This window comes from Melanotaenia boesemani, chromosome 15 (assembly GCF_017639745.1).
Source record: "Melanotaenia boesemani isolate fMelBoe1 chromosome 15, fMelBoe1.pri, whole genome shotgun sequence".
Classification (NCBI taxonomy): Eukaryota; Metazoa; Chordata; class Actinopteri; order Atheriniformes; family Melanotaeniidae; genus Melanotaenia; species Melanotaenia boesemani.
The window spans coordinates 34,716,565-34,741,152 of NC_055696.1; the positions used below are offsets into that span (position 1 = coordinate 34,716,565).

The following is a 24,588-nucleotide window of genomic DNA, read 5'->3' on the forward strand; positions in this document are numbered from 1 at the left end:
AGGAAATTCTCTGTTATGTTTCTGTACAGGTGTAGCAGCTGCTTGTCTGCTGTTAGGTTGGATTGAAGCTCGTTGCTTCTATCTGCTGGATCTTTGTCTCCTCTTCCTTTTTGCTGTCTTCCTTTTTCTGTCCCCTCCAGTCAGGTCCAGCAGGATTACATAGATTTCGTGATTCAAAGTAAGTGAGTGAGTAAATAAATAAATAAATAAGATTATTAAGAGGAGCCTTAAACCCATAAGCCTCCCCTTGGCAAAGCAAATTTGTTTGGCACAACACAGCAACCAGACCATCATTCTGCCACCACCATGCTGGACAGGACAGGTTAGAAAAAAATATAATGAAATGGGCTTTTCAGAAATGGATCCTACTCCCTGATTTCTTTGAACATCAGCACCTTCAGGACAGTCCACTGGTCAGGGATCCTTTCAACATGGATTCCAGAGGTCTGCAGGACTGGCTTGAAGTGGTCCACAAGTGATTTCAGTTCTGTCACCAAATTTTGGAATAACTATAAATACATCACTTTCCAATAAGCACGCAGCTTTGATCCTCAGCCTGACTGGACCGCTGTAATAAACCGATCAGATGCGTCACCTCCTGGCTCTGGCCGGAGGGTGGAGCTGACTAGCTTGGTGGCATGCAGAGTCCCCACACTGGCATCCTGGAGCCTGCAAGGCATCCTCTCAGCTGGCCTGTCATGAAGTCCTGCCGGGTTATCCTCCAGGTCACTGAGCTGGCTCCTGCTAAGTCTCCACGTTCCTGCTAATGAGTTAGCCCGAGCTAAACGGTAAACAGAACTGGTGTTGTGTGCCGTGCTCGAGTCAACACGAAGAAGAAATCTACCAAACGAAGACACAAGAACACAACTAGCTTGGTCCCAACATTTTCTCTGCAAACACCTGGAGAGGGTTCACCCTGCTTACTCTCTCCCCTTCCTCCTCTCCTCATTTCCTCTCCTACTCCTCCTCCAATCCAATCCAACTTTATTTATTGAGCACTTTTAAAATAACATAGTAGACCATAGCAGACCTTAGGCTGAACAGCTATGCCAGATCTCATACTGAACAATGAAAGTAAACATACTATAAAAGCAATATAATGACTAGTAACAAAAACACACAATAAAACAATAAAAGAATAAAAAATTAAAATAAAATCATTAAAAAGTCAACAACTCAAGCTGTATTAAAAGCCAATGAGAAAAAACATGCGTTTTAACAGAGGATTTAAAGCCAGAAAGAGACCTGGCCTGTCTATGGTGCAGGGGCAGTGCGTTCCAGGGTTTGGGGCCAACAAGTGAAAAAGAGCGGACCCCTCTGGGTCTAAAAGGAGCGGACCCCTCTGGGTTTAAAAGAAACGGAACCCTCTGGGTCTAAAAGGAGCGGTCCCCTCTGGGTCTAAAAGAAGCGGACCCCTCTGAGTTTAAAAGGAGTGGTCCCCTCTGGGTTTAAAAGGAGCGGTCCCCTCTGGGTTTAAAAGAAGCGGACCCCTCTGGGTCTAAAAGGAGCGGTCCCCTCTGGGTTTAAAAGAAACGGACCCCTCTGGGTCTAAAAGGAGTGGTCCCCTCTGGGTTTAAAAGGAGCGGTCCCCTCTGGGTTTAAAAGGAGCGGTCCCCTCTGGGTTTAAAAGAAGCGGACCCCTCTGGGTCTAAAAGGAGCGGTCCCCTCTGGGTTTAAAAGAAACGGAACCCTCTGGGTCTAGAAAAGCGGTCCCCTCTGGGTTTAAAAGGAGCGGTCCCCTCTGGGTTTAAAAGAAGCGGACCCCTCTGGGTCTAAAAGGAGCGGTCCCCTCTGGGTTTAAAAGAAACGGACCCCTCTGGGTCTAAAAGGAGTGGTCCCCTCTGGGTTTAAAAGGAGCGGTCCCCTCTGGGTTTAAAAGAAGCGGACCCCTCTGGGTCTAAAAGGAGCGGTCCCCTCTGGGTTTAAAAGAAACGGACCCCTCTGGGTCTAAAAGGAGCGGACCCCTCTGGGTCTAAAAGGAGCGGACCCCTCTGAGTTTAAAAGGAGTGGTCCCCTCTGGGTTTAAAAGAAACGGACCCCTCTGGGTTTAAAAGAAGCGGACCCCTCTGGGTTTAAAAGAAGCAGACCCCTCTGGGTCTAAAAGGAGCGGACCCCTCTGGGTTTAAAAGGAGTGGTCCCCTCTGGGTCTAAAAGGAGCGGACCCCTCTGGGTTTAAAAGAAACGGACCCCTCTGGGTCTAAAAGGAGCGGTCCCCTCTGGGTCTAAAAGAAGCGGACCCCTCTGAGTTTAAAAGGAGTGGTCCCCTCTGGGTCTAAAAGAAGCGGACCCCTCTGGGTGTAAAAGGAGTGGTCCCCTCTGGGTTTAAAAGAAACGGACCCTCTGGGTGTAAAAGGAGCGGTCCCCGCTGGGTCTAAAAGAAGCGGACCCCTCTGGGTCTAAAAGGAGTGGTCCCCTCTGGGTTTAAAAGGAGCAGTCCCCTCTGGGTCTAAAAGAAGCGGACCCCTCTGGGTGTAAAAGGAGCGGTCCCCTCTGGGTTTAAAAGAAACGGACCCTCTGGGTGTAAAAGGAGCGGTCCCCGCTGGGTCTAAGAGAAGCGGACCCCTCTGGGTCTAAAAGGAGTGGTCCCCTCTGGGTTTAAAAGGAGCGGTCCCCTCTGGGTCTAAAAGAAGCGGACCCCTCTGGGTGTAAAAGGAGCGGTCCCCTCTGGGTTTAAAAGAAACGGACCCCTCTGGGTCTAAAAGGAGCGGTCCCCTCTGGGTCTAAAAGAAGCGGACCCCTCTGAGTTTAAAAGGAGCGGACCCCTCTGGGTTTAAAAGAAGCGGACCCCTCTGAGTTTAAAAGGAGCGGTCCCCTCTGGGTCTAAAAGAAGCGGACCCCTCTGGGTCTAAAAGGAGCGGTCCCCTCTGGGTTTAAAAGAAGCGGACCCCTCTGGGTTTAAAAGGAGCGGACCCCTCTGGGTTTAAAAGAAGCGGACCCCTCTGGGTCTAAAAGGAGCGGACCCCTCTGGGTTTAAAAGGAGCGGACCCCTCTGGGTCTAAAAGGAGCGGTCCCCTCTGGGTTTAAAAGGAGTGGACCCCTCTGGGTCTAAAAGGAGCGGACCCCTCTGGGTTTAAAAGGAGCGGTCCCCTCTGGGTTTAAAAGGAGCGGACCCCTCTGGGTCTAAAAGGAGCGGTCCCCTCTGGGTTTAAAAGGAGCGGACCCCTCTGGGTCTAAAAGGAGCGGACCCCTCTGGGTTTAAAAGGAGCGGACCCCTCTGGGTCTAAAAGGAGCGGACCCCTCTGAGTTTAAAAGGAGCGGACCCCTCTGGGTTTAGGGACCACTAACAGAGGGATCATAGACTGTATATAAAAGATGGACAGAGCCTCCGTGACATCACTCGTAGGTTTCTGAAGAGCTGAATTGAAGCTCATTGGACGTTCTCACCATCACCGTCGCCATTTTGGCAGCTTCACGTGTGTCATCTCTCCTGGAAAACCCAAAAATGGGCAAAGAGGTGGAGCTGAGAGGGTGACTGTTACTGTGGGGGTAGATGATTGACACCCATTGAACTCCGAGCTGCCTGTAGCTAAGAACTAACCGAGCTAACCCTGAGCAACGGTAGCTAATCAGCTAACAGAGGTAGGTGGGCTAAAGCTGAGGTGTGCTGTTAGCCGGCTAAAAACCGCGGTTGTGCTGCACTCTCCCTTCTTTCCACGGATATTGGATACCTGTCAATCAAAAGGACAGGCCCCTAATTATGCCAAATTTCTTAATTAAATAACATCCAAACGGATGAGTTAGAAAAAAATTCACCCCCCTCACAGTTGTCATGACGGTAAACTTGACCTATTAATCCTAAAATGGATTTTTGTACCAGGCTTTAAACATGTTTATTTCCTTCTATTTGCTGTGAAGTTGGTCTTTTTAACATGGGAGTATATGGGGATTTGCTCTGTTTTGGAGCCCCCTAGTGGATGAGGGGGGAACTGCAATTTTTTGCACTTCCACAGGCTTCATATTTTACCGGGTGCTGCTTGGCTGAGATCTGACCTGAGAGAGCGGCAGGAGGGTCGGACTGATACTGTGGGCAGATTACTCCTCCGTTCCTCTTATTCTCTTCTCCTCCTTTCCTCTTAATCTCCTCTTCTCCTCCCTTCTTCTTTTCCTCTTTATCTCCTCTTCTCCCTTTTTCTTCTCCTTTCCTCATAATCTCCTTTTCTCCTCCCTTCTTCTTCTCCTCCTTTCCTCTTAATCTCCTCTTCTCCTCCCTTCTTCATCTCCTCCTTTCCTCTTAATCTCCTCTCCTCTTCTCCTCCCTTCTTCTTTTCCTCTTTATCTCCTCTTCTCCCTTTTTCTTCTCCTCCTTTCCTCTTAATCTCCTCTTCTCCTCCCTTCTTCTTTTCCTCTTAATCTCCTCTTCTCCTCCCTTCTTCTTCTCCTCTTTTTCTCTTGGTCTCCTCTTCTCCTCCCTTCTTCATCTCCTCCTTTCCTCTTAATCTCCTCTTCTCCTCCCTTCTTCTTTTCCTCTTTATCTCCTCTTCTCCCTTTTTCTTCTCCTCCTTTCCTCTTAATCTCCTCTTCTCCTCCCTTCTTCTTTTCCTCATAATCTCCTCTTCTCCTCCCTTCTTCTTTTCCTCTTAATCTCCTCTTCTCCTCCCTTCTTCTTCTCCTCCTTTCCTCTTAATCTCCTCTTCTCCTCCCTTCTTCATCTCCTCCTTTCCTCTTAATCTCCTCTTCTCCTCCCTTCTTCTTTTCCTCTTTATCTCCTCTTCTCCCTTTTTCTTCTCCTCCTTTCCTCTTAATCTCCTCTTCTCCTCCCTTCTTCTTTTCCTCTTAATCTCCTCTTCTCCTCCCTTCTTCTTCTCCTCCTTTCCTCTTAATCTCCTCTTCTCCTCCCTTCTTCATCTCCTCCTTTCCTCTCAATCTCCTCTTCTCCTCCCTTCTTCTTTTCCTCTTTATCTCCTCTTCTCCTCCATTCTTCTTCTCCTCCTTTCCTCATAATCTCCTCTTCTCCTCCTTTCCTCTTAATCTCCTCTTCTCCTCCCTTCTTCTTCTCCTCCTTTCCTCATAATCTCCTCTTCTCCTCCCTTCTTCTTTTCCTCTTAATCTCCTCTTCTCCTCCCTTCTTCTTCTCCTCCTTTCCTCATAATCTCCTCTTCTCCTCCCTTCTTCTTCTCCTCCTTTCCTCTTAATCTCCTCTTGTCCTCCCTTCTTCTTCTCCTCTTTTCCTCTTAATCTCCTCTTCTCCTCCCTTCTTCTTCTCCCCCTTTCCTCATAATCTCCTCTTCTCCTGCCTTCTTCTTCTCCTCCCTTCTTCTTCTCCTCCTTTCCTCTTAATCTCCTCTTCTCCTCCCTTCTTCTTCTCCTCCTTTCCTCATAATCTCCTCTTCTCCTCCCTTCTTCTTCTCCTCCTTTCCTCTTAATCTCCTCTTCTCCTCCCTTCTTCTTTTCCTCTTTTCCTCTTAATCTCCTCTTCTCCTCCCTTCTTCTTTTCCTCTTTTCCTCTTAATCTCCTCCTCTTCTCCCTTCTTCTTCTCCTCCTTTCCTCTTAATCTCTTCTTCTCCCTTCTTCTTCTCCTCCTTTCCTCTTAATCTCTTCTTCTCCCTTCTTCTTCTCCTCCTTTCCTCTTAATCTCTTCTCCTCCCTTCTTCATCTCCTCCTTTCCTCTTAATCTCCTCTTCTCCTCCCTTCTTCTTTTCCTCTTTATCTCCTCTTCTCCCTTTTTCTTCTCCTCCTTTCCTCTTAATCTCTTCTTCTCCCTTCTTCTTCTCCTCCTTTCCTCTTAATCTCTTCTCCTCCCTTCTTCATCTCCTCCTTTCCTCTTAATCTCCTCTTCTCCTCCCTTCTTCTTTTCCTCTTTATCTCCTCTTCTCCCTTTTCCTTCTCCTCCTTTCCTCTTAATCTCTTCTTCTCCCTTCTTCTTCTCCTCCTTTCCTCTTAATCTCCTCTTCTCCTCCCTTCTTCATCTCCTCCTTTCCTCTTAATCTCCTCTTCTCCTCCCTTCTTCTTTTCCTCTTAATCTCCTCTTCTCCCTTTTTCTTCTCCTTTCCTCTTAATCTCTTCTTCTCCTCCTTCTCTTTTCCTGTTATTCTCATCTTCTCTTTTTCTTTAAAATCTCCTCCTCTCCTCCCTTCTTTTTCTCCTCCTTTCCTCTTATTCTCCTCTTATTCTCCTCCTCCTCCTCGGAGGGATGGGAGCTACTGATGTAAACAAGCCGCTGTCAGCCTGTAAACTACATTTCCCATCAACCCCTGCGCCGCTGGGCTCTTTGTGTTCTTTTGGGTTCTTCTGGGTTCTGTTGGTTTTCGGTTCTGATGTCTGCACGTCAGCGGAGGGACGTGGTGAAATAAAAGAAGAAATATCGGCAGGTGCTGCTGATGAAGATGAAGCTACGCTCCTCCTCCTCCTCCTCCTCCTCCTGGCACCGTAAATGTTATTTATGAATGCCCGCCGCTCGCGGGCGTGTGCGCGCTGATTGTTGGTTATTATGTTGTAATAATTAGCGGACAGCAGACGGTGGTCGCAGCCGATGTGAAGGTCTGTCCCGGAGGCTGCGGGGTCCGCTCCGTGCGGTTGAATCCACTGAATCATCGTTCTGTGCTTGGTGCTGCGAGCTGCGGCGGGTGGAGGTGATTCTGTTCTTTAATAATACTGTGTCAATACACCGAGTACCGACGCTGTCTGCCAGCCCGCCGCAGCCGCCGGAGCCGCCTCACTTTGCCACCCTACAAGGTAAGCATGCCACCGGGATGCAGGCGAGCAGAACGGGCGCGTGTGTGGTTCGGTGAGAGCTTTGTGTCGGGGCTCCATCCGCAGCATCCCGCCGTGTTTTTATCCTTTCACGCCGCTGAAGGGTTCCACAGGCCAGTCAGCAGCTTCCAGCTCTACCGTTACGGTCTCTATTATAGGCTTGCGGCGGTTCCGGGTCGGAGCTGACCCGGGACGGGTTCGGTTCACCCACGTCCAGCGTGTCTGAGTGGACCGCTAGAGGTAGACCGGAGCATCTCCGCAGCTAACGCTGCTAGCAGGTCCGTTAGCTGCTCTTAGCCTCTCCTGCTGCACCGGGATGATGCCAGGCGCCCCTGTAGCTCCCTGCCAACCGGCCCGAACCGCCGGTTCCGTGAGGCCGGGCAGGAAAAACATTATTTTGCGAGCTGTTCGTATTCAGAGAGTAAAATGGCTGAATGAAATATGCCGACCTTGAGAGTAATAACATTATTTATCAGCTAGCTTGCCGCTCAGGTGAGCAGCCCGGAGATGAACCCGACTCTCAGAACCCTCCAAACCAAATCTTGTTGATGTTTTTTTTTTTTTTTTTTTTTTTTTTTTTTTTTTTTTTTTTGTATTTAATACGGTAACATCATCTCAACTTAACATCTCTCCCGTGCTCACACAGGATGTCTGTTAGAGCGTGCTAGCATCTCTCATTGAAACTAAGGGGATGCGTTAGCCTCGGGCTAACAGTAAAACGGCCTGAGACAGCCCGGCTCCAGAGGTAGCTCATCCCGAGCCGACAGCCGGGTGTCACCTCAGCAGTTCCCGATACCAACCGAACTGAACCCCAGTAAAGAGCTGCGTCCCACAGGATCAGGAATCCATCCATGGCGAGGCAAAGTAGCTACATACTCCCGAGTTATGAGCTTTGTAGATGATTAAATAAAGAAATGTTAGAACAGACTGATTGTTGAAAGCTACTTTAATAAAATATCACGTTTAATCTGATTTATTAAATTTAAAATCCTGTAAAAGCTGTTTGCGTAAAATGTACAAAAAAGCAGAGTCCTCATGTTTTCACAACTAAACTATTATTCCCAGTAAGAGATCAGCAACATGTCAGAGGATGAAACTGAAGAAAGTAGTTCCAGGGTGTTGTTTGGCAAAGCTTAAAAAGTAGTTCCAGGGTGATGTTCGGCAAGGTGTAAAAAGTAGTTCCAGGGTGATGTTCGGCACGGTATAAAATGTAGTTCCAGGGTGTTGTTTGGCAAAGAGTAATAAGTAGTTCCAGCGTGGTGTTCATCATGGTGTAAAGAGTAGTTCCAGGGTGATGTTCGGAACGGTGTAAAAAGTAGTTCCAGGGTGGTGTTCGGCATGGTATAAAAAGTAGTTCCAGGGTGATGTTCAGCATGTTGTAAAAGTAGTTCCAGGGTGATGTTCGGCATGGTGTAAAAACTAGGTCTAAAAAGTCGTTCCAGGGTGATGTTCGGCTCCGTGTAAAAAGTAGTTTCAGGGTGATGTTCAGGATGTTATAAAAAGTAGTTCCAGGGTGGTGTTCGGCACGGTATAAAGCGTAGTTCCAGGGTGATGTTCAGCATGGTGTAAAAAGTAGTTCCAGGGTGATTTTCAGCACGGTGTAAAAAGTAGTTCCAGGGTGATGTTCGGCATGGTGTAAAAAATAGTTCCAGAGTGATTTTGAGCATGGTGGAAAAAGTAGTTCCAGGGTGATGTTCAGCATGGTGTAAAAACTAGGTCTAAAAAGTAGTTCCAGGGTGATGTTCGGCACGGTGTAAAAAGTAGTTCCAGGATGATGTGCAGCACATTATAAAAAGTAGTTCCAGGGTGATGTTCGGCATGGTGTAAAAAATAGTTCCAGAGTGATTTTGAGCATGGTGGAAAAAGTAGTTCCAGGGTGATGTTCAGCATGGTGTAAAAACTAGGTCTAAAAAGTAGTTCCAGGGTGATGTTCGGCACGGTGTAAAAAGTAGTTCCAGGATGATGTGCAGCACATTATAAAAAGTAGTTCCAGGGTGATGTTCAGCATGGTGTAAAAACTAGGTCTAAAAAGTAGTTCCAGGGTGATGTTCGGCACGGTGTAAAAAGTAGTTCCAGGATGATGTGCAGCACATTATAAAAAGTAGTTCCGGGGTGATGTTCAGCATGTTGGAAAAAGTAGTTCCAGGGTGAGGTTCGGCAAGGTGTAAAAAGTAGTTCCAGGGTGGTGTTCATCATGGTGTAAAGAGTAGTTCCAGGGTGATTTTCAGCATGTTATAAAAAGAAGTTCCAAGCTGATGTTCAGCACGGTGTAAAAAGTAGTTCCAGGGTGATGTTCGGCACGATGTAAAAAGTAGTTCCAGAGTGATGTTCAGCATGTTATAAAAAGTAGTTCCAGGGTGATGTTCGGCATGGTGTAAAAAGTAGTTCCAGGGTGATGTTCAGCATGGTGTAAAAAGTAGTTCCAGGGTGATGTTCGGCACGGTGTAAAAAGTAGTTCCAGGGTGATGTTCAGCATGATGTAAAAAGTAGTTCCAGGGTGATGTTCGGCACGGTGTAAAAAGTAGTTCCAGGGTGATGTTCAGCATGGTGTAAAAAGTAGTTCCAGGGTGAAGTTCGGCATGGTGTAAAAAGTAGTTCCAGGGTGAAGTTCGGCACGGTGTAAAAAGTAGTTCCAGGGTGATGTTCAGCACGGTGTAAAAAGTAGTTCCAGGGTGATGTTCGGCACGGTGTAAAAAGTAGTTCCACGGTGGTGTTCGGCACGGTATAAAACGTAGTTCCAGGGTGATGTTCAGCATGTTATAAAAAGTAGTTCCAGGGTGATGTTCGGCATGGTGTAAAAAGTAGTTCCAGGGTGATGTTCGGCACGGTGTAAAAAGTAGTTCCAGGGTGATGTTCAGCATGGTGTAAAAAGTAGTTCCAGGGTGATGTTCGGCACGGTGTAAAAAGTAGTTCCAGGGTGATGTTCAGCATGGTGTAAAAAGTAGTTCCAGGGTGATGTTCGGCACGGTGTAAAAAGTAGTTCCACGGTGGTGTTCGGCACGGTATAAAACGTAGTTCCAGGGTGATGTTCAGCATGTTATAAAAAGTAGTTCCAGGGTGATGTTCGGCACGGTGTAAAAAGTAGTTCCAGGGTGATGTTCAGCATGGTGTAAAAAGTAGTTCCAGGGTGATGTTCGGCATGGTGTGAAAAGTAGTTCCAGGGTGATGTTCAGCATGGTGTAAAAAGTAGTTCCAGGGTGATGTTCGGCACGGTGTACAAAGTAGTTCCACGGTGGTGTTCGGCATGGTGTAAAAACTAGGTCTAAAAAGTAGTTCCAGGGTGATGTTCAGCATGGTATAAAACGTAGTTCCAGGGTGATGTTCAGCACGGTGTAAAAAGTAGTTCCAGGGTGAATTTCGGCATGGTGTAAAAACTATGTCTAAAAAGTAGTTCCACGGTGATGTTCGGCTCGGTGTAAGAAGTAATTTCAGGGTGATGTTCAGCATGTTATAAAAAGTAGTTCCAGGGTGGTGTTCGGCACGGTATAAAGCGTAGTTCCAGGGTGATGTTCAGCACGGTGTAAAAAGTAGTTCCAGGGTGAAGTTCGGCATGGTGTAAAAACTAGGTCTAAAAAGTAGTTCCAGGGTGATGTTCGGCTCGGTGGAAGAAGCAGTTCCAGGGTGATGTTCAGCATGTTATAAAAAGTAGTTCCAGGGTGTTGTTCGGCACGGTGTAAAAAGTAGTTCCAGGGTGATGTTCAGCACAGTGTATAAAGTAGTTCCAGGATGATGGTCAGCATGGTGCAAAAAGTAGTTCCAGGGTGATGTTCAGCATGTTATAAAAAGTAGTTCCAGGGTGATGTTCGGCATGGTGTAAAAACTAGGTGTAAAAAGTAGTTCCAGGGTGATGTTCGGCACGGTGTATAAAGTAGTTCCAGGATGATGGTCAGCATGGTGCAAAAAGTAGTTCCAGGGTGATGTTTTGCATGGTGTAAGAAGTAGCTCCAGGATGATGTTCAGCATGTTATAAAAAGTAGTTCCAGGGTGATGTTCGGCACGGTATAAAAAGTAGTTCCAGGGTGACATTTACCACGGCGTAAAAAGCAGTTCCAGGGTGATGTTCGGCACAGTTTTTAAAAGTACTTCCAGGGTGATGTTCGGCTTGGTGTAAGAAATAGTTCCAGGATGATGTTTAGCATTTTATAAAAAGTAGTTCCAGGGTGATGTTCGGCATGGTGTAAAAACTAGGTCTAAAAAGTACTTCCAGGGTGATGTTCGGCTCGGTGTAACAAGCAGTTCCAGGGTGATGTTCAGGATGTTATAAAAAGTAGTTCCAGGGCGATGTTCAGCAAGGTGTAAAAAGTAGTTCCAGGGTGATGTTCAGCATGTTATAAAAAGTAGTTCCAGGATGATGTTCGGCACGGTGTAAGAAGTAGTTCCAGGGTGATGTTCAGCATGGTGTAAAAAGTAGTCCCAGGGTGATGTTTGGCACGGTGTAAGAAGTAGTTCCAGGGTGATGTTCAGCATGTTATAAAAAGTAGTTCCAGGGTGATATTCGGCACGGTGTGAAAACTAGTTCCAGGGTGATGTTCAGCACGGTGTAAAAAGCAGTTCCAGGGTGATGGTCGGCATGGTGTAAAAAGTAGTTCCAGGGTGATGTGCAGCATGTTATAAAAAGTAGTTCCAGGGTGATATTCGGCACGGTGTGAAAACTAGTTCCAGGGTGATGTTTAGCACGGTGTAAAAAGTAGTTCCAGGGTGATGTGCAGCACGGTGTAAAAAGTAGTTCCAGGGTGATGTTCAGCATGTTATAAAAAGTAGTTCCAGGGTGATGTTCAGGATGTTATAAAAAGTAGTTCCAGGGTGATGTTCAGTATGTTGTAAAAAGTTGTTCCAGGTTGATGTTCGGCACGGTGTAAAAAGTAGTTCCAGGGTGGTGTTCGGCACGGTATAAAACGTAGTTCCGGCGTGATGTTCAGCACGGTGTAAAAAGTAGTTCCAGGGTGATGTTCAGTATGTTGTAAAAAGTTGTTCCAGGTTGATGTTCGGCACGGTGTAAGAAGTAGTTCCAGGGTGATGTTCAGCACGGTGTAAAAAGTAGTTCCAGGGTGATGTTCAGCATGGTGTAAAAAGTAGTTCCAGGGTGATGTTCAGCATGGTGTAGCATCTCTTCTTCTAACATGCCTGGAAACGTCTGGGAAGTGAGGAGACCAGTTGCTGGAGTTTTTGAAGAGGAATGTTGTCCCATTCTGGTCTGATGCAGGATTCTAGCTTCTCCACTGTCCTGGTCCTGTGTTGCTGGATTTCTGCTTCCTTGAAGCTCCAGATGTTGTGCATTGGTGAAAGGTCTGGACTGCAGGCAGGCCAGTTCAGCAGCCGGACTCTTCTCCTTTGAAGCCATGCTGGAAGTCTTCCAGAGTCCATGCAGTGGTTTCCATTAGAGAATCATGTCTGCTTTTAATGCAGAAGATCACCAGCATCCACCCTTGTCCCATGCACACATAGATTCCTCCTGATTCTCTCAATCTTCTGATGATATTCTACACTGTAGATGGAGTATCTTCATAGTCTGAGGAACATGTTTCTGAAATTGTTCCACAAATTTAGATCTAGTGTGTCTCAGATTGGTGAACCTCTGTCCATCTTTCCATCTGAGAGACTCTGCCTCTCTGAAATGCTCCTTTTGAAGCCCAGTCATGTTACTGACCTGTTGCCAGGTAACCTGGTTAGTTGTCAAATGCTCCTCCAGTTATGTTGTTGTTTATGTTCTACTAGGAAACATCCCTTCTTTCAGGTATGTTGGGTTGTGGTTCGGAGTAAAGCAGTTTTCTTCCAGAGTTTGGACCTGGAGCCTTCGTCACTGAGTCTGACTTTCGGCCAATGAAATCATTTTCAGTGTCAGAAAATCCCAACCAGGAGAGTCGTGGTGGTTTAGAGATGGCTGATCCAGATCGTGTCGGAGGTTAAACTAGCGGCTGTTAAACGACTTGGTTACAAGTTAGCGTAGAAATGGTGGCATGCTGATTAAATGATGTCCTGAAAGGAGATGTTAGGGAAGAAGACCTTTGGCGATGACACTATGAGGTGCTCAGATTCTGATTGGCTGGAAGCTTGCTGGAGCCAGCAGGGTCCTGAAGGGTATGTTTCCAAGTTTCTTTGTAGAGCGAAGCTCAGATTGGTCCTCATTTTCCTGGTCCTCACATTGTAAATGTAAATGGTCTGTACTTATATAGCACTTTTATCCAAAGCGCTATATACTTCACATTCACCCATTCACACACACATTCACACACTGATGGCGAAAGCTGCCATGCAAGGCGCTAACCACGACTCATCAGGAGCAGAACCAACATTCCTGATCCTGCCAAGAGGCAGCAGAATTCCTGAACTCTGGGAACGTCCTGGAGGGAGATGGTGTTTCCGGACTTACCATGGCTCAACAGCTTGGTTCCATTTTGTGTTCTGAGATGAGTCTACGTCTGCATCACCTCTAACCTGCCTCTCCCCTCTCTCCAGGTGTGTTGCCAGGACAGTCGTGGACCGATGATGCCCTTGTTGTAGTGGGTGGGGATTTGTAGCCCTGAGGTGGTAAGGGGGAGGAGTCTCAGTCATTGGCCCCTCCTTCCTCACACAGCCCCCTTACAGACGGACGCCACCCTCCCCTCCCACCACCCCCTCTCGCCTTCCTGGTCTCTCCCTCCCTCCTCTTTACCTCCCTCCCCTTTCCCCCACTGCCACCATGTGGTGGTGCTGCTGGTGGCGAACCTGAGGAAGAAGACTCTGGAAGGTGACCCTGCTGAGCCAGGGGACTTCTGCCTGGTCAGTATCGCACCTGAACATGACACCTAAAAGTAGGGCTGGACGATATGGCAAAAACATGATCACCTTATATTTTGTCATATTGTCCAATCTGGCTTTTTATCCGATTGTTTTTATACTGCCATGTTTAAAGCCTCCGTTCTCTAAACTTAAAGGGACCAGAGATTGGTTCAACATTTTACTAACAAAGTAAATAAAGCAGATGAAATGAGATCACTATCAAGATCTTCAGGAGGATGAAGGGATGTTGCTGGCTTCCGTTTACCACTGTGAGTAAGATGCAGCAGCTTAGCTTAGCCTAGTGTAGCTTCGTTCCCTAGGATGAAGATTCTAAATGTATGGCTGGAAAACTCAGGATCTCCAGAAATAAGTAGGATGAAGAGTTCTTATGGATTGGGCTCAGCACTGTGACAAGGCTCCTACATTCCCAGAACCGACATGCCGAGAAACTACATTTACAGAACCTATATCCTGAGAACCGACATTCCCAAAACATACAGTCCCAAAACCGACATGCCCAGAACCTGCATGCCCAGAACCGACATTCCCAAAACATACAGGCCCAGAGCTGACATTCCCAGAGCCGACATGCCTAGAACCGACATGCCAAGAAATACATTTACAGAACCTATATGCTGAGAACCGACATTCCCAAAACATACAGGCCCAGAACCGACATGCCCAGAGCCAACATGCCCAGAACCTACAGGACCAGAACCGACATGCCCAGAACCGACATTCCCAAAACATACAGTCCCAAAACTGACATGCCCAGAACCGACATGCCCAGAACCTGCATGCCTAGAACCGACATTCCCAAAACATACAGGCCCAGAGCTGACATTCCCAGAGCCGACATGCCTAGAACCGACATGCCAAGAAATACATTTACAGAACCTATATGCTGAGAACCGACATTCCCAAAACATACAGGCCCAGAACCGACATGCCCAGAACCAACATGCCCAGAACCTACAGGACCAGAACCGAAATGCCCAGAACCTACAGGCCCAGAACAGACATTCCCAAAACATACAGGCCCCGAACTGACATTCCCAGAACCGACATGCCTAGAACCGACATGCCAAGAAATACATTTACAGAACCTATATGCTGAGAACCGACATTCCCAAAACATACAGGCCCAGAACCGACATGCCCAGAACCGACATGCCCAGAACCTACAGGCCCAGAACAGACATTCCCCGAACCTGCATGCCCAGAATCTACATGCTCAGAACCTACTTTTCCAGAACCTACATTTCCAGAAACTACATTTGCAGAAACTACATTTGCAGAACCTACATGCCTAGAACCGGCATGCCCAAAATCGACATTCCCAGAACCGACATTCTCGGTAGTATGTACTGCATATGGTAGTATGCACTGCCCACAGTAGTATGTACTACCCACGATAGTAAAAAAAAAACACTATATGTACTACCTCTAGCACTACATGACAGCACCTGGGTCAAACTGGACTCCAGCAGTCTGACAACAACTAAATGATGACGTCCACCTTGTTTGAATTCATGCTTGTGTTGTTCTTCCTCTCATATTTAAGTCGCTTTGGATAAAAGTGTCTGCTACATGACTGTAGAATACAATAGAGTAGAATAGAATAGAATAGAATGTACTGCACAGAGTAGTATGTACTGCATACAGTAATAGCAGCACAATGTAGTAGTACATACTGAATACAGTAGTAGCTGCATTCAGTACTAGGTACTGCATACAGTAGTATGTACTGCGTACAGTACATACTACTATTTACTGCTGCATACAGTAATCGCTGCATATAGTATTATGTATTGCATACAGTGGTATGTACTGCGTAGAGTAGTATGTACTGCATGCAGTACTATGTATTGCATACAGTAGTAGATGCATACAGTAGTTTGTACTACCCACAGTAGTAGATGTATATAGTAGTATGTAATGCATACAGTAATATGTATTGCATACAGTAATATCTACTGGATACAGTAATAGCATCACAATATATTAGTATGTATTGCATACAGTCGTATGCAGTACTATGTATTGCATACAGTACTATTTACTGCATATGGTAGTATTTATGCAGCGGCAGCATACAGTAGTATGTACTGCATACACTAGAAGCAGCATACAGTAGTATGTACTGCATACACTAGCAGCAGCATACAGTAGTATGTACTACATACACTAGCAGCAGCGTAAAGTAGTATGTACTGCATACACTAGTAGCAGCATACAATAGTATGTACTGCATACACTAGCAGCAGCGTACAGTAGTATGTACTGCATACTCTAGCGGCAGCATAAAGTAGTATGTGCTGCATATACTAGTGGCAGCATACAGTAGTATGTACTGCATACACTAGCGGCAGCATACAGTAGTATGTACTGCATACACTAGCGGCAGCATACAGTAGTATGTACTGCATACACTAGTGGCAGCATAAAGTAGTATGTACTGCATACACTAGCGGCAGCATACAGTAGTATGTACTGCATACACTAGCGGCAGCATACAGTAGTATGTACTGCATACACTAGCGGCAGCATAAAGTAGTATGTACTGCATACACTAGCAGCAGCATAAAGTAGTATGTACTGCATACACTAGCAACAGCGTTCAGTAGTATGTACTGCATACACTAGCAGCAGCATAAAATAGTATGTACTGCATACACTAGCAGCAGCATAAAGTAGTATGTACTGCATACACTAGCAGCAGCATAAAGTAGTATGTACTGCATACACTAGCAGCAGCATACAGTAGTATGTACTGCATACACTAGCAGCAGCATAAAGTAGTATGTACTGCATACACTAGCAGCAGCATACAGTAGTATGTGCTGCATACACTAGCAGCAGCATAACGTAGTATGTACTGCATACACTAGCAGCAGCATAAAGTAGTATGTACTGCATACACTACATACACTAGCAGCAGCATACAGTAGTATGTACTGCATACACTAGCAGCAGCATAAAGTAGTATGTGCTGCATACACTAGCAGCAGCATAAAGTAGTATGTACTGCATACACTAGCAGCAGCATACAGTAGTGTGTACTGCATACACAGCAGCATACAGTAGTATGTACTACATACACTAGCATCAGCATAAAGTAGTATGTACTGCATACACTAGTAGCAGCATACAATAGTATGTACTGCATACACTAGCAGCAGCGTACAGTAGTATGTACTGCATACTCTAGCAGCACCATAAAGTAGTATGTACTGCATATACTAGTAGCAGAATACAGTAGTATATACTGCATACACTAGCAGCAGCATAAAGTAGTATGTACTGCATACACTAGTAGCAGCATACAGTAGTATGTACTGCATACACTAGTGGCAGCATACAATAGTATGTACTGCATACACTAGCGGCAGCGTACAGTAGTATGTACTGCATACACTAGCGGCAGCGTACAGTATTATGTACTGCATACACTAGCAGCAGCATAAAGTAGTATGTACTGCATACAGTAGCAGCAGCATACAGTAGTATGTACTGCATACACTAGCAGCAGCATAAAGTAGTATGTACTGCATACACTAGCAGCAGCATAAAGTAGTATGTACTGCATACACTAGCATCAGCATAAAGTAGTATGTACTGCATACACTTGCAGCAGCATACAGTAGTATGTACTGCATACACTAGCAGCAGCATACAGTAGTATGTACTGCATACACTAGCAGCAGCATAAAGTAGTATGTACTGCATACACTAGCAGCAGCATACAGTAGTATGTACTGCATACACTAGCAGCAGCATACAGTAGTATGTACTGCATACACAGCAGCATACAGTAGTATGTACTGCATACACTAGCAGCAGCATAAAGTAGTATGTACTGCATACACAGAAGCATACAGTAGTATGTACTACATACACTAGCAGCAGCGTACAGTAGTATGTACTGCATACACTAGCAGCAGCATAATGTAGTATGTACTGCATACACTAGCAGCAGCATACAGTAGTATGTACTGCATACACTAGCAGCAGCATAAAGTAGTATGTACTGCATACACTAGCAGCAGCATAAAGTAGTATGTACTGCATACACTAGCAGCAGCATGAAGTAGTATGTACTGCATACACTAGCAGCAGCGTACAGTAGTATGTACTGCATACACTAGCAGCAGCGTACAGTAGTATGTACTGCATACACTAGCAGCAGCGTACAGTAGTATGTACTGCAGCGTACAGTAGTATGTACTGCATACACTAGCAGCAGCGTACAGTAGTATGTACTGCAGCGTACAGTAGTATGTACTGCATACACTAGCAGCAGCGTACAGTAGTATGTACTGCAGCGTACAGTAGTATGTACTGCATACACTAGCAGCAGCGTACAGTAGTATGTACTGCATACACTAGCAGCAGCGTACAGTAGTATGTACTGCATACACTAGCAGCAGCATAAAGTAGAGCAGCGGAGTGTCTCATTAGCCATGTGTACATGTGCAAAACTGGTTTAATCAGGTCCTTCGATCATACCTGTACGGCTTGCTTGAAAGCTGTGTTCCGTACGAGCTACACGTTAGAACTGAATAAATCTTTCAGAAGAACAAACTTATTTCAAGTTATAGTGTGACAGGATGGCGCTAATGTTGCTATAATGATGGTGTCCTTACCTGTCAGGAGTGGGAGTGCAGCCCATCTGTCTGCAGGTGAGCTGCACTCCTACCTGCAGAGACCAACGTTGAAAATACTCCCATCACTAACTGTGAATCAGTCAGAAACATCAGCTCTAATAATAACATCTGAACGTCGGGGGTGGGGGGCTACAAAGAAAGGCCAGCGTAGACGCTTGAAACGCTGCTGTGGTAGGGACACGTGGGGTCGGAACCTTCTAGGTCAGAACCAGCGAACGTCCCCTGGTGGAGGAGAAACATCAGGATGGCTGATCTGTTTTGGGATTTTAGAGGACGAGGAACGTCTTTAAACCGGTCCTAATGGACCTGGATCACAGAAGCGGGATGATGATCTGTGGAAGTGTGTGTGGTACTGAAATATGACCCTTTTGTTTCTCTTTCAGTCCCTGCTGGACCCGAACGCCCTGGCAGAGTGCCGGCCCCCAGATGGCTTGATGCCCGGTGAGTTCATCAGCTAGTGTGCCGCTGAGTCGGGACTCCCATCACACAGTTCCTCTGCTGTTCTGTTTCATAAAGCACGGCTTTACTCAGCAATGCAACTTTAGCTCAGTGACGTCTGTAACTGTTATTCCTTCCCACGATAGCCGGAATCTGGCAGGAAGAGGGATTCTCCACCTGTAATGGACCTTTCCACCCCTCCTGTCAGAAACTCAGAAAAACAAAAGAAATGAAGCGAGCTGTAGATGTAGAGAGGGTGATGATGATGATGTACTTCCTGTTGGCCTCGCAGTCGGAAACCTTTGATCAGATTGAGCTCATGGGGGGTCTGATATAGGATAAGTTCTGTATAAATAACTGTGATGGTCAGAATAATGAAGATGGCAGCAGTCACATGAACTCCTCTTCTGTGTCTCCTCAGAGAGCAGCTACTGGCAGCTGTGCCCTCCCTCCAAGTCCGGCCTGCAGGGGGGGTTACTGAGTTCTAGTTTCCCCCCCGGTCCCGTGCCCCTCGTGCCCCCAGATGCCCACCTGCAGGAAGAGGGCGACCCCCTGGATGGGGCCCCGTTGCAGCAGCACCGGCCCCTGGCACCTAGCGCATCAGCGTCCGAACTGTCCCTTTCTGGAGCAGCGGCCCCGCCCGGCTCCGGGCCCCCTCCTCCACCTCCCCCACCCCCCAAACGGCACTGCCGCTCGCTGTCGGTGCCCGAGGACCTGTCACGCTGCCGCTACACGTGGCGGCCCAGTGCCTCGCGGGTCTGGACTCCCGTCAGCCGCCAGCAGTGCCACAGTGGCGCTGGGGGAGGGGTCACGGGTGGAGGGGTGGCAGTGGCTGGGGGTGGTTTAGGGATGGTGGCGGCAGGTGGAGGAGTCTGTCCTCTCCGTGCTCCCAGCTCCTCCCTGAACTCTTCGCTGCACTCCTCATCCAGCCCCACCTTCTTCAGCCTGGCGCTGTCGCCGGATTCCCCGCTGCCCTGGAGCTTCCCCTGGGATCCCAGTGAGGCGGCTGCAGGGGGCGGAGCCTGCTGCTGCTTCTTTCCCTCCCCCTCTTCCTGCTCTTCTTCGCCCTCCCCCCTACACCCGCCTCCTCCTCAGAGACGTTTCTCCCTCTCTCCAGTGCTGATCAGAGACTCGGCAGCGTCCACCTTCCTTCCCCCACCTCCGGTGCCGAGTCACGGTGCAGTGCCCCCGCCCGGCGGCACCATCTTGGCAGGAGTGGGTGTGGGCGCCCCGGTGCCCGCCTCGCCCTCCTCGGCCTGCAGCACACCCTCCTCCCTCCGCCGCAGCCTCCCGCCACAGCTGCCGCGCTGCCACTCGCAGCCCTGCGACCTGCTGCTGCTGAAACCGGGTCTAAAGCGGCGCCGCGACCCTGACCGGCCCTGTGCACGACCCGTCCTCGACTTCACCAAGATGACTCAGGTACGCTGCGGCTCTGGCCTTATTCGGACTCTGCTCATGTCCTTTGACTTTCTCTGATTTTAGACTGAATCAAGTTAGATTTCTTTGGGACTGAAGGAAGTGTGAATAATTTGCATGTTTGCTCACTGATTCTCACGTTTTTCCTGAAGCTAATTTATCGTTTATCAGCCGGTGTTTGAGTCCCAGTGGGTTGGATTAACCTGAGGGTGTGAAGGGTAGAAGGGCCCCACAGAGCTCCTGTCTGGATGAAATGCTGACCACTTCCTGTCATCTTTGCAGACGCGCAGTATCGATCCGCAGTGCCTGGAGCGCGGCGGCGGCAGGCTGGCCTGTGGCGGCGACATCTGTGTGGGCATGGAGTCCTTCCTGGGCGACTTCCGTGGCTCCTGCTCGCCGGCCGAGTGCCTGGGCAGGACCAGCATCGGGCCGCTGAGCGAGAGCGACGAGGAGTGCCATGAGGACGATGAGGAAGAGGAAGCCGAGGAGCGCGAGGCAGCGCAGCAGGCGGTCTTTGAGCGGGACTGTACAGAACTGGACCTGAACTTAATCGAGGAAAACTGAAGTGTCTGTAAATGAAGCTGTTCTCTGTTTCTGTTCAGTTTTAAGGATCTGACTGCGCCCCCTTCATGACCTTTCCACCAATCAGCAAGGCTCTCAGGAACAACGCCTTTTCCCGACGGATGAGCTGATTCACCACGACGGCGATGATGTTGCTACTGCCACCTGGACGGGTACGCTCCACGCCATGACCGCCGCCACGGCGGCCACTTTACCCCTGCGGCAGCGGCCTGAAACGTGTCACCACACTGGGCGTTCGATGTCATAAACACCAAAGCGACTCGTTTCCAAGCCACGGGACTGTTTCTGGTTCGGCTACGTTTACTTTCAGCTACGAAATCCTCTGATTTTCTTTAAGCAGCTTGTTTCATCCAAGATGGATTTTCAGTTCAGTACATGAAACATTTCTGACACCTTCAGGCCTCCATATTTATCCAGTGGTTCCCAAACTGGGAGGCCTGGGCCCTAGGGGGGACACAGAATTCGACAAGGGACGAAATAAAACAGAATTTTCACACTACCAGTAAACTTAGAACCCCCCCTCCCACAAAAAAAAAGAAAGACTGTATGATTAAGCAGGTAAAGACCAGGTGGTTAGTGTCTGTGGTGGGTAATGAGGGACCACAGTGTGTCATATGACTAAATACAGATGAAACTCAAAAAATTTGAATATTACGCAAAACATTTTATTTCAGTAATTTAGCTTAAAGAGAAACTAATTCAGACTCCTGACATGCAGAGTGAGATGTCTCCAGCATCTGTTCCTCATAATTCTGATGATCATGGCTTCCAGCTGTTAGAAAATGACATCAAATCAATAACAAAGAAACTTGATCCAGAACTGTGACCATGTGAGAGTCTAGTCCTGCATATGAACCCAGGTCTTGGTCTAGTCCTGCATATGAACCAGGTCTTGGTCTAGTCCTGCATATGAACCCAGTTCTTGGTCTAGTCCTGCATAGGAACCCAGGTCTTGGTCTAGTCCTGCATATGAACCCAGGTCTTGGTCTAGTCCTGCATATGAACCCAGGTCTTGGCTCCATAGGTTTTCTACGGGGTCCAGGTCTGGAGAGTCTGTGGCCAGTCCAGTAATCCTTGGTCCTTGAACCAGGTTCTGGTTCTTGTGGCAGTGTGGGCAAGTGCCAAGTCCTGCTGGAAAAATAAGTCCACATCTCCATAAAGGAAGCATGAAGAGCTCTAAGACCTCCTGGTAGACGCTGTGTGGACTCTGGACTTAATAAAGCCTGGTGGACCAGCACCAGAGGACACGGCTCCCACATCACCACCCACTGTGGAAACTTTATGCTGCTCTTTAAGAGTCTTGGATTGTTGTCTCTCCAGTCTTCGTCCAGACTCTGGGACCTGGATTTCCACATGAGATGCAGGATTTGCTCATCAGAAAAGACCAGGTCCTGGTTTCTTTAGTCCAGGTGAGACGCTGCTGACGTTGTGTTGTGTTCAGGAGCGGCTGGACTAGAGGACTACGACATGGAGTCCAGGTCCAGGATCCGTCTGTGTGGTGGCTCTGGAAGCTCTAACTCCAGCCTCAGTCCAGTCCTGGTGAAGCTTTTCCTGAACGTCCTCTCCAGCTGCTGCTTGTTCCAGCTTCTCCTTCCTCTCAGCTTCTTCTTGATGAGCTTTGATGCAGCACTTTGATCATCCAGCTTCTTCTGCAGCCGCCTGCTGAGGCTTTTCCTCCTGGTGGAGGGAGGTGATGGTTTCTGTCCAGCTGTCAGGTCAGCAGCCTTCCCCATGATGCTGGACTCTACTGGAACAGACTGAGACCATCTAGATGCTCAGGAGGCCTCTGCTGGTGTTTGGATGGATCAGCTGATCAGAGTTAGCCTCAGTTAGAGGCTACAACACTGAACCTTTTCACTACAATCTCATTTCCACAATTATAGCGGCTCTTAAATAGTTACTGACAAATAATGACATCACACCAGGTCTCAGCTCATTTATCACACACACCATCTCCCCCGTCTCTCAGCTACACAATATTCAAATTTTTTGAGTTTCACGTTTTAGAATATGACCGAACGAAGTCGAACAACTTTGGGATTTTGCCTCGTTTACTTCAGAAATAAATGAGTCATCTGTCATAAATAAGTTTTATTGTCTAATCTAATGCTCGACTCTCCTCAGATTCACCCAGTTTTCGCTCAAAAAACCCTCCTAGTGGAGGAATGAACTCCCTCCGCCTCTATAATTCATCAGCCAATAAGCTAACCATGGTTTCTGGGTGCTTTTTTCCTACGTTTCATTGTGAGTGTTGGGGTGCACGTGGTGCGTCGATGGAGGGGGCCTGCAAAGAAATTTTGGGAACCACTGATTTATCTTATTCAAGCTGATGCAGACATGGTCAGTCATGTGACTCCGCAGTTCAGGGACGCAGCGACATGTTCAGACTGAAACAACCGCGTCAGTCCTGTGACTCTGTGTGGTGATGCGTTCAGGGACGCAGCGACATGTTCAGACTGAAACAACCGCGTCAGTCCTGTGACTCTGTGTGGTGATGCGTTCAGGGACGCAGCGACATGTTCAGACTGAAACAACCGCGTCAGTCCTGTGACTCTGTGTGGTGATGCGTTCAGGGACGCAGCGACATGTTCAGACTGAAACAACCGCGTCAGTCCTGTGACTCTGTGTGGTGATGCGTTCAGGGACGCAGCGACATGTTCAGACTGAAACAACCGCGTCAGTCCTGTGACTCTGTGTGGTGATGCGTTCAGGGACGTAGCGATATGTTCAGACTGAAACAACCGCGTCAGTCATGTGACTTGGTGTAGTGATGCGTTCAGGGACGTAGCGATACGTTCAGACTGAAACAACCGCGTCAGTCCTGTGACTCTGTGTGGTGATGCGTTCAGGAACGTAGCGATATGTTCAGACTGAAACAACCGCGTCAGTCATGTGACTTGGTGTAGTGATGCGTTCAGGGACGTAGCGATACGTTCAGACTGAAACAACCGCGTCAGTCATGTGACTCGGTGTGGTGATGCGTTCAGGGACGTAGCGATACGTTCAGACTGAAACAACCACGTCAGTCATGTGACTCGGTGTGGTGATGCGTTCAGGGTCCTCTCTGTCTTCTCTGAGGGCAGGTAGCTATTGATGCTGTCGTACACCTGAGTGTTCACACCTGTCACTGAAACCACCCCCAACTCTGTGTGCGTGCTGTGACATCACACCCTGGTGGTCATGTGACCTGTGCCAGGGCTGAAGGTCCGAGTTAATCTGCAGGAAACACAAATGTTCAGAGATGAAGAAATAAAACCAGAAACTCTGTTCTATTTATTTAAACTTTGAGTTGCTGATGAAATTACTCATCCCAATCCAGGTCTGATCCAGCTCTGATCTGGTCCAGGTCCAGCTCTGATCCAGCTCTGAACGGGTCCTGGTGTGGCAAACAAACTGTATTTCTACAGCCCTTCTAATCACATTTCCCCCTCATACACACTTCTATGGTTACATACGAAATGCTTTCTACTATCCTACACACGCATACCCTGATAGACACATTGGGGGTCAACATGGGGTTCATGGTCTTACCCAAGGACACTTCGACATGTATCAAGAAGAAACCTGGAATCGGACCACCGCACACTTTCTGGTTAGTAGACCACTGCTCTTTCTCCTAGCCACCTTGATCCAGATCTGTTCCTGATCCAGTCCTTATCCAGTACTGATCTGATCCAGTCATAACTGACAGACCTTCAGAAAACTGAAAAACTGATCATCTAGACCAGTGGTTTTCAAACTGGGGGTCGGGACCCCATGGGGTCGCCAGATAATTTTAAAAGATATAAATCTGAGCTTTATCAAATAGGTTATTTTTTACCTGTCAAATGAAACCATTATTGAAGATAAATCACATTATTTTTAACATACGCTACAACGTTAGCACACGCAACATCAGAGATCTGAATCTGACTTCATGTCTGTGAAAGAAGCTGATTTGGGGCACAGCGGTGGACCACCAGGAACCAGTTTATCCTCCTTGTTTAGGAAGATTCTGATGGTTTTCTAGCCTCACGTGTAGAGCACGCTGCGGGA

General features: G+C 47.7%; 1 protein-coding gene across 1 annotated transcript; it reads left to right on the forward strand.

Moving 5' to 3' along the window:
- Positions 1–6,122: 6,122 nt before the first annotated feature.
- On the forward strand, positions 6,123–22,006 carry fam53c (family with sequence similarity 53 member C). The gene is made up of 5 exons (XM_042008902.1): positions 6,123–6,673; positions 13,148–13,450; positions 18,501–18,558; positions 18,977–19,974; positions 20,254–22,006. The coding sequence occupies exons 3-5, from the start codon at positions 18,552–18,554 to the stop codon at positions 20,533–20,535; spliced, it is 1,287 nt and encodes a 428-aa protein (XP_041864836.1). The 5' UTR covers positions 6,123–6,673; positions 13,148–13,450; positions 18,501–18,551; the 3' UTR covers positions 20,536–22,006.
- Positions 22,007–24,588: the final 2,582 nt, after the last annotated feature.